Genomic DNA, 10,194 nt, shown 5'->3' on the forward strand with positions numbered 1-10,194 from the left:
CACCGACCTCACCCCATCCCTATGCTGTCCCCAGGTAATCAATGCCATTGAGCAGGACTATAGACTACCACCGCCCATGGACTGTCCGAGCGCCCTCCACCAGCTCATGCTTGACTGCTGGCAAAAGGATCGAAACCACCGGCCCAAGTTCGGCCAGATCGTGAACACGTTGGACAAGATGATCCGAAACCCCAACAGCCTCAAAGCTATGGCACCCCTTTCCTCTGGGTAGGCTGCCTTGGTCCCAGCCCCATCCCCTCCCCTGGTACCAGTCATCTCGAGCTGGTCATTCTCCTCCTGGAGTCTCAGACCATGCCTGCCCTCTGCTTCAGGCAGATGCCCGCCTCTGCATCTCGGGATAGGGAACAACAGGATGGCTGTTTGTTGGGCATCTGCCCTGGCTCCAGGGTGCAGGAGAGCATGGGACCCAGACCGTCCAGAGAAAGACAAATGTGGGTGGTGGAGGAAACCTCTTTGAAATGATGGTCAGAGAGAATACACTGAAGACAAATTCCCAAGGCCCCAGAATCTTAGTTGGTGAATCCACATACTGTACTCATCACTGAGGTCCGCCCAGCCACTGTCACCTGCTAACCTGGTCCCCCTGACATCATCTGCATCCTCAGCAGCACAGACAGAGACACACACAGATGAACACAGCATCCATGCTTGATCACATCCACAATCTCACACCCACGCATGCACACACAGTCTCTCAGACTCTCACACCTACCCACACTCACAGGCACCTGCTTACACACTCAAAAGTACACACCACGCACATGTGCCTCCACACTCATGTCAGAGTGTCCATGCCGGGGACTGGCTCAGCCCTAGAGTGTCAGCTCAGGTGTCCCAGGGCTTCCCCTCTCCCCAGGTCCCCAGGGAACTCTCCATCAGGCCACAGCTCACTGCTGCCTTCCTGGGGTGGCTGTGACAGCCACTGACCCTGCACCCTGTGACTCTCCGGGACCCACAATCCCACAGGGATTCTGAGGAGCAGCCAGCCAGGTATCCTCAAGAACCAAGTCTGGCTGAGCCAAGAGACCCCCTTGGGCCAAGGTCACCCCTGCCCTAAATTATTGGCTTTCCAGGCCACCCCAGCTGGGAGTCCTGCACACTCACTGTCCCATACACAAACTTGTGTACACACTCACAGAAATCCTCACACACGCACACTCACCTCTATCCACTTTGCCGATACACGCACACAAATCCCGACCCTCGTGCTCCCCACAAGCGCATCCCCTGACCGTCACTGTCGCCCACCCCACCCCAGCATCAACCTGCCGCTGCTGGACCGCACGATCCCCGACTACACCAGCTTTAATACCGTGGACGAGTGGCTGGAGGCCATCAAGATGGGGCAGTACAAGGAGAGCTTCGCCAGCGCGGGCTTCACCTCCTTCGACGTCGTGTCTCAGATGATGATGGAGTAAGTCCCCGGCTCCTGCACTCACCCCCTTCACACCTCTCCCCATGCACCCCACCCACCAAGGGGTGCACTTTGGAAAGGGGAGGAATCAACAGCATCCAGCAGGGAGGGGCACCATGACACAAGGCCGCTTTATAGTCACATCCAGATTCTGCACAGGTCTGCCTGCCACCTCTGGCTGTGTGACCTCAGCCTCAGTTTTTTCATCTGTAAACTGGGGTTGCTAAGCAGGTGAGGGGAGAATAAAGGAAACGGGTACTTAGTCCATGTCAGTTCCTTTCCCACAGCCAAGAAATGGTGCTGACTCCCAGCCCAGTGCTCTCTGCCTATCAGTCACTGACTCCAGCTCTGACACCCACCCACCACCATTCCACCTCCCCACCCCCAGCCAGACCCAAAGCCCGTTCCACCCCCTAACATGGGTGTTTCTCTTCCAAAGGGACATTCTGCGGGTTGGGGTCACCCTCGCGGGCCACCAGAAAAAAATCCTGAACAGTATCCAGGTGATGAGGGCCCAGATGAACCAGATCCAGTCTGTGGAAGTTTGACGCTCGCCTGCCTCGGCTCGCCTCGGCCTCCGGCCGCCCCCTCCGCCCCACACCGGCCCCCCGGTGCTCCGTTCTCTGCAGGGCCGTCTGCCAGGAGGCCACGGGCAGCAGGAAGAACCAAGCAGCGCTCCAGCCACGAGACGTCACCAAGAACAAGTGCAGAATCAAAAGGGAACGGGAAAGAAACAAGATCTGGGAGGGGGCGGGAGATATAAGGCATATTTTAAAAAGAGGATTCTCATAAAGAAAGCGATGATGGTTCTTGGCAGAAAAATAGGGCTTGGGAGATCCATGCGACTTGTCCAATCGGAGACCAAAAGCAGTTTCTCCTCAACTCCCTCTGGGAAGGTGACCTGGCCAGAGCTGAGAAACACTTTCAGGAAAACAAATGTGAAGGGGTGAGGTGAACGGGGCTGCCTTCTCCCCCTTCCTTGGGCCACTCTTAGGGGCCTCACTCCACAGCCGAGCACCAGACAGAGGGGGCAGAAGGACAGGTGGTTGCCCCAGAACCACTGGGAAAATCCTGCTAACTGCCGCCCGGCACACAGAAGAAGTTTTCTGTCTTTGGAGAGTGTTTTAGAAACTCCACTGAGAGACTGTTTCTGCTGTTGGTTTGTGGGGCTGAACGGGGCCCTTGTCCTCCTGGGCCATGGAGAGCAGGGGCCGCCAGGCAAGTGGCCTTCTGGAGGACGCCCACCCCCGGCCTGCCGCTCCAAGTGCCAGTGGCCTGACCCGCCTGGGTGCCGGCTCCCACTGGTCCCCACTGGAGGATGGATGCTGCAGTGACTGTCATCAGCGACGACTGCCACTGAGAAGGGTTGACCTTGCAACTGGGTTTGTTTACAGCGATTCGTGGACTCTGGGGTATTTTGGTCAGGGGTGGTTTTGGTTTGGGCGGGTTTGTTCGTTGGGTTTTTGTTTTTTTGTTTTTTAATGACAATGAAGTGACACCTTGACATTTCCTACCTTTTGAGGACTTGAGCCTTCTCCAGGAAGAAGGTGCTTTCTGCTGACTTAGGCAATACAGCAAGGGCAAGATTTTATATGCACATTTCTGGATTTTTTTATATGGTTTTCATTGACACCCTTCCCTCCTCCCACCTGCTACCAGGCCTCACCAAAGCCAACTGCCACGGGGCCATCTGGGCCATTCGGAGACTTGAGTGAGCCTTGGGGGAGTGGGGGAGGCACCGGGGTGGAGCAGCACCCCACCTGGACTGGTGTTGGAGGCAGCAGACTGGAGAAGCGGGCACCGAGGCTGGAAGGCCCTGCCCGCTCCCGTGCGCCCTCTCTGCCCCATTCTATCGAGTCTTCCCAGGGACACAGGCCCCTTTGAGGTTCCTGAGTGCCCGCAGATGGCCAAGCCCAGCTTTGCCTCTGGGACCCTGAACAGGCCGCCCGGGAGACCAGGACCCGATCATTCACTGTGATACCCCAGCCCCGCAGAAGTGCCCTCCGAGACTAGGGTAGCTTGTTTCTCCTTCTGGGGGAGAAAGCGTGTGACTCTTCTCCCGGCTCCTCCCTGCACCAGGCCTTTCCCCAGGGCTGAAGGTATTGGCCACAGGGAGACCATCAGCCGGGGCCTGGCCTCAGACTCCCTCCCGGGAGCAAGCTCAGGCCCCTAAGCAGAACAATGGGTTAGCAAACTGAACAGAAATAAACTCTTTAGTTATAAAATGACCCCTGTTCTCTGTAAGTTCCAAGGAGAGATCCCGGCACCCTTGAGATGTGCCAAGTAACTCGAAGAACTCTTTCAGGGGACCCTGCCTCCCTCAGGATTCGGGAAGGCCCCAGGCTGAGGAATCACAGGAGGACAAACAAGCCCCATGTGGCCTTTCTGGCCCTGGAGCATTGAAAGCACAGGCAGAAAAAGCAGCGTGTTGGAAGTGGGTCAGAACTCTAGGAAACGGGGAGCCCCTGAGGGTCCATTGGGAACAGAGGGCAGATAGAGGGGTGCTCAGCACCGCCGGGCCAGGGACAGCGGCTCGGGGTGTCTGATGAGTTGTGATCAGGGTAGACTGTGACGGCGGGGGGATGAGGTCACCCCATCAGAGCCACAAGTCCAATTTATTGGGGCCTTGCTCATCTCCTATGTGTATCTGGCCTCCTACTCATCCTAAGATCTGAAGTCTGAGTGGCTGGAGGAGACAGGCAGATGTGCTCTGAACATGAGGGACAGCCAGGGACACCGTGTCCTAGCACCTTGCCCTTTGCAGAACTTCTTTAAGGAGACCGCAGGGTGGGGAAGATGGAGGCCACAGGCCACCAGCTAAAGGCCCTGCAGGCAGCTCAGACCAGCCTGTCATCTGTCGCTCACCTGTTCTTAGAGCCGGTGATGCAGGGGGAAGGAAGGGATTAGAGAGGACACTGGGCCCCTAGGGGGACAGCAGGGCGAGCCACAGGAAGGAGCTGGCAGGTTGCCCACAAACTGGCCGGCAGTGGCCCACCGGCCATCCCTTTGTGTCCCAAAGATGCCCAGTGTGGATGGCAGCTGTCCCGCACACAAGGTCACCTTCTGGCAGGGGCAGGCCTGATGCTCTTTAGATTAACTCTTGTCTCCCAAGCCTGCCCCCTGCTGCCCCGGGGCCCCACAGGGGCTGGCAATTGGTGCTTCCGTCAGATGGCTTCCTGTCCTAAGCCACTGGGCTGGTGTCTTGTGTCCAGCATGTGTGCCCTTCCACGCTCTGGGGGCTGAGGTCCTCAGTGGGCCTGGACCTCACATACCTGCCTCCTAGAGCACGGGTGCTACTCAGGCCCTCTGTCTCCTCTTTAGGGTATCAGACATCACTGTGACCATCTGGGGTGCGGGCGCCTGTCACTCCTGGTGCAGGGGCAGTCTCCCCACCACCTCTCGCTTGCTGCTTGGCGGGGAGCGGTAGCTCACGCTGCCAAGCGCCTTCCTCTTTACGCTACCCGCTCGCCTGGGCACATGGCTTGGAGCTCCCCGCTGCCTGGTTACTAATCCCTTCCTGGCTCAACCTCCCCAAGTGCCACCCCCACCTGCCCAGCAGTGTGAGAGGAGCTTCCGGCTGCTCAGCACACAGTTGGTTCTTGAGGAAAGCAAGCTGCCTTGTGAACCTGGGCCAGGGCACCATGGAAATGGGGCCAGCTGCTCTGAGAGGATGTAACGGGCGGAGCCCTGCAGGGCCAGGCTGGGTAAGAGAACCATGCCGCCCACCCCCACCCCTCCGGACCCACGAGCCTCCCAAACGGAAGGGATCGTTGTTGGCAATCAGCAGCAGCCTCTTTGCAGTGATGATAATCTACCTACCTACCACCTGGGAAAGCCTGGGCCCACCGATCTGAGTGAGCGATGGCCTAAGTGCTGGACCCAGGACCTCAGGGAGGAGGCGACAGTGATGGTGATGAGGACCACAAGGGATAGTCAGAGCAAGGACTGTTTGCTAACTAATGGTGCCCCTTGCTCTGAAGGTGCCAGCTGTGCTCCCCCTGTCATTTCTAGCTATTAAGGCAGTGCTTTGCTCCTCCTTTGTGAGTAGTCTCCAGCCTGGCACCCCTCACAGATCAGGAGTTCCTGGCCAGAAAGCCAGGCCCTCCCAACTCTGCACAGCTCATCCTCATGCCTGGCTAAGGCACAGAAGGAACTCAGGCCCTAGACCATCCCATCACCACCCTAAGGCCAGGTCCTTGGCCACCCCCAGCTCTCTCCAGGGCCCCTGGGGTTCCAAGATGGTACCCAAGGCTGGAAGACTCTCGCCAGGGAAAATCAGGTCAGTGCACTCAAAGTACAACATGCAGCCTGATGCACCTTGACCTCAGAGTGGCGGCCTGCCCTATTTCTAAGTGGAAAACGAATCTTGGGAGACACTGCCCTTCAGTGGGCCTCAGTTTCCCACCTATAAAATGGGAGCACTGGAGTGAGTGAGCCAGGCCTGCAATGCCTCCGTCCGGTGAGGAGGGATACTTCCCTCCTAATACATAAGAGAGAAACTCTAAGGCCCAGTGGGGTGCAGTAGTTTGCTTAGTGTCACCCCTGAGAAGGGTGGGGCAGGGCAGAGCCATACACCTCCAGTACCCACTCCACCATGTTCAGTTAGATGGCAGGAAGGACTTTGTGTCTGGCATTGTCTGATAAGAGAAAGCTCAAATGGGCTGGGGCTGTTAGGGAGAGCTTCCTCGGGGAGGCTGACTTGATAAAGAAAGCTTGAAAGGTCATCCACCATGCGTCAGGTAGGATGGTCTAACGCAATCCCAGCTTGCATCTGGATGACCCAGAGGAGTGACAGAGAGACACCTGTAGATGTGAGAGAGATCAGAGCAGCTTGGGCATTCTGTACAGTGCAGCCACAGAGAGACTTGAGCGCAACAGTGGCAGGGTCCTATCAGGTTCCAGGGAGAGGAATCAGTCCCATCAGATGGGCAGGAGGCCCCCAGCAACCCTTCCCTGAGAGAGAGAGCGCCCAGCTCAACCCTCATTGATTCCTGGAGACCCAGGCTGGTCCGGTTTCAGTCTCACTGACGCAGATAATCCAGAGTCCGGCTGCGGAGAATAGCAGGGTGGGGTTTTGTGCTACCTGATTCTTAACTCAGCCATACCCACCACTTCCTCCAGGCCTCTCTGAGGGACAGCAGGGTGAAAGCTTCCAGGAACCAAGGCAGTCAGGCCTGGGAGTTGAATTGTTGGCATGAAAAACTGTTCAGGAAGCCCTGCATCTCTGCATCGTCACTCTGGCCTGAGGCAGATCACCCAGACTTATTGGAAGGGGTCTGGGATCCTATCATGTTCAATAGTGTGTTATCCTAGGGGAGCCCAAAAGAAAGTTCAGAGGTCCCCAGTGCATCGTGTGGTTCTGCTTGTCCGGGTCCAGCCCTACCCAGATTCCCATGGTTCAGTTCCTACCATGAAACAGAGTGGAGCGTGTCCTTCATGCTGGTCAGCCTCCCTTTCAGGGAGTCCAAGGTTGGAATGTTGGTGGCAGGAAGGGATTTGGCCTATATTGTTTTTGGTTTTTGGTTTTTGTAATGTCGGTGATGGAGCCCAGGAACTTGTACGCGCTAAGCCTGCCCTGTGCCACTAAGGGGCATGCCCAGCCTGGGCTTTGTCTTCCATACAGGAAGAGGGTGGGCTCCGGGCAGGAGGGCAGGGCTACTCTGAGGCTGGTCCCTGGAGGCCAAAGCTGCAGGGACTGATGGCAATCGTAACTCAACACTTTGGGGTGCCAGGTGCCAAGTACTATCCTCCCCTTTTTACAAATCAGCACACAGATTCCCAGAGAATTCCAGCCTGGCATCTCTACCTGACCCACCCTAACCCGGGCGCTCTTGAAATGTTTGCCATCACCCATCTGGGCCAGAATCTCTTGGGATACTTATTGTTTAAACTCCACATTCTCAGGCCCCATCCTGGCCCCCTAAATCAGACCCCTTGAAGTTGGGCTCAGGAGCCTTTGTTTTTGATACCAAGTGATTCATTCCTCCAGACACTGAAATCTTCGCTTCTCTCATCACAAACTAGACCCGGCTGTCTGGGGAAGGAGGGTTTGGCATAGACAGAAATTCGAAAAAAGCTGACACCGTCATTTAAAATATCCAAACTCAGACACAGATTAGGACCCTGGACGTGGAGGAGTAAGGCTGACCCTCAGGAACGTGTTCAGCCTGAGCTAAGGTTTCAGGAAAATTAGAAAGATTGCCCCAGACTCACAGTCTGTCTGAGTTTAGTTTCACAGCACGAAGGCTGCCTCAGGAAAGCGGAGATAGCAAGTAGCAGTGGGAATTTAATACTTCAGAGGGGCCCAGCAGCCCACCTGGGGCCACCCCATGGAGATCCACAAGACCCTAACACCGCCCAGTCCAGGCCCATCACTCAACACCTGGCCAGGTGGGCCGGGCAAAGGCAGGGTGGGGCTCCCAGCTGGATGTGGTGTTTCAGGGGCCCGCCTGGCCCTGTCTCCCAGCCTCCCGTGGCTTTCCCTGGGGAAGCAGAGGGAGCAAAGGCTCTAACAGCCCCCATTGGACCAGAGGGCTCTGAGCACTAACAGGGAGCCATCGAGGGAGGAGGGAGGAGGGAGGAGCAGGTCAGGAAACATCTTAGAGGAGGTCACAGCCAGGGCCACAGAGACTCTGCAGACCTGCTGTGCCTGCAAGAGTCAGGAATTCTAACATTCCATGGTCAAAGGAGATTGGGATGCTAAGATTGCAAAAGTCTAATTCCAATGGAAGGATGCTGTGTTTTTAAAATTCCATCACTAGATGATTCTATGCGGCTACTCTTCAAATTTCAACTCCCATTGTTCATCGCTGGTCCCCAAACCCAAGGGCCCTAGCAGGGGAAACAAACAAACAAAACAAAACAAAACAAAACAAGCACAATGAACAAGAGAGGCAGAGCTGAGGAGGAGAAAGCTGAGAATGAACTCAGAATGGTTCCATCTTTGAATTTGAGTCAGAGATGACCTTGGACAGGGCAAAGATCTGTCTCGGAGGGTCCTGTAGGGTTCTTTCCTGGTAGAGGGACAGGCTCTCATGGGGGCAGTGGGACTGGCTAAGGACAGCCCGATGCAGGCCCAGTGCCCACTGGTTGGTGAACTCCCACAATTCAAGCAGGGCCCCAGCTCTGTTTGGGGAGGGAGTCATCTGGAGGGAGACCCCTCACTCCAAAAAGGCTGGATGGCCAGGGATTTGCCTTGGGCGCCCCCACTGGGGAATGCCCAAGCTGACCACCTTTCAGCCCAGAGTCACAGACTGGACAATGGGCAGCAAGAGGGTCTGGCTGCAAATCCCCAAACCAAGTTTCTTCCCTCTGATGCCAGGAACACAGCTCCCACAGCCACTTGGCCTTTGCTCATCCGGGGACCCCTTCACCCTTCCAGAGCTGGAAGGCAACAGGAGAAGGAGCCTGTGTGGGTGGCCCAGAGCTCAGTGATTGACCAGGGGTCACTCTACCTCTGTGGGCAGGGACTCTGAGAGCCAGGGCTTCGATCCAGCCTCCGTAGCTAACCTAGGGTCAGCTGGGCCAGTACCCCCACTCACAGCCACTCTTTTAGACTCCAGAGAAGAGCAAGGAGTGGTTGGTTATAATCATAGCTGCTATTTCTTGATTGCCAACAATATACCAGGCGCCATGCTTCACTTCCTATATGTAGTGTCTTGCTGAATCCCCACAGAATTCTGTGAGGCAGGAAGTTATCGCTCCCGTTCCACAGGCTCGAATGCTCAGAGGCACAACTGCTGGCCTTCCCTGTCACGTGGCCAGTGAATGGTCTCTGAGCCCAGCACCCACCCTCTTAGCCACTATGCTATGCTGCTACCACTAGACCCTCAGCCCCATCGCGGTCACACCCTTCCCAGTCCAAGCCCAGATCCTGGGGGTCACTTTCATATTCTGAGGCATGGCCTCCCTGGAGCTATTCAAGGCCATGGACGGTGAGAGTGACACCCAGATCCCCTCCCAAGGTGCCCCTCAGCCCGAACCACTCAGACCAGAGTTTTCAACCAGCAAGCCAGGGCTGCGTGACAGGGTTTCACAGAACCCTATCTTCTGATCATAAACATGGTTTTCCTGACAATGTTGGGGGTCAGGCAGTGATCCGGCTGGGGTTCCAATGGCTGTGGGTCACACCTGGCTCTTCCAGACCCCCACTGCTGTAACCAAGGGACTCTCACCAGCTGTGTCCAACAGCAACCCTGACCCTGTTACTCCAATGCCTTTGTAGGAGTATTTTTAGCAGAACCTTTTTTTCCAAAATAAATGTGAATTGTAAAAATTATTACTTGGACTCAGTCTTGTCTTTTCTCTGAGGTTCACCAAGAAATGAATGGGAGGTTCCAGAAGTCCTGAGCAGGGTTCTAACATGTGACTAGGAGTTTTCCAGGACTAAAGATGGAGCGAGAGTAAAGGATGGACTGGCACCAGGGTTGAACGGTGGAGGAGATGGAGTCTGGGCCAGGGTACCGTGTTGACCAAACGATGATTCCTATTCTAAGAATACTTGTCCATATTCAAAACCCTGCTGCCTGGAGTTCAAGGGTTTGTATCCCAGTTTTGCTATTTGTTAGCTGTGTGTACTCAGAGAAGTCACATAACTACACTAAGCCTCATTTTCATGTCTCTAAGATGGGAACAACAGTATTTAACTTCTGCAGATAAGTGAGGAGGAATGCCATGAGGCATGGGAAGAGCTGGGCCCACACATGATGGCAGGACTTGTGTCTGCCACACACCCTGCTCTGTTCCCACCCAGGACATCT

General features: G+C 55.7%; 1 protein-coding gene across 3 annotated transcripts in view; it reads left to right on the top strand.

Moving 5' to 3' along the window:
- Ephb2 (EPH receptor B2) overlaps nt 1–9,713 on the top strand; it is a 172,206-nt gene extending 162,493 nt beyond the window's left edge. For all 3 annotated transcript variants that reach the window (XM_063235724.1, XM_063235726.1, XM_063235725.1), the window contains exons 14-16: nt 35–228; nt 1,280–1,435; nt 1,875–9,713. In XM_063235724.1, coding sequence (XP_063091794.1) covers nt 35–228; nt 1,280–1,435; nt 1,875–1,983 — 459 coding nt within the window. In that variant the 3' untranslated portion in view covers nt 1,984–9,713. The remainder of the gene's footprint in view (nt 1–34; nt 229–1,279; nt 1,436–1,874) is intronic.
- The last annotated feature ends 481 nt before the right edge of the window (nt 9,714–10,194 follow it).

Source organism: Cavia porcellus, unplaced genomic scaffold (assembly GCF_034190915.1).
Source record: "Cavia porcellus strain 051 isolate PalLab524CR breed Dunkin Hartley unplaced genomic scaffold, mCavPor4.1 scaffold_25, whole genome shotgun sequence".
Classification (NCBI taxonomy): Eukaryota; Metazoa; Chordata; class Mammalia; order Rodentia; family Caviidae; genus Cavia; species Cavia porcellus.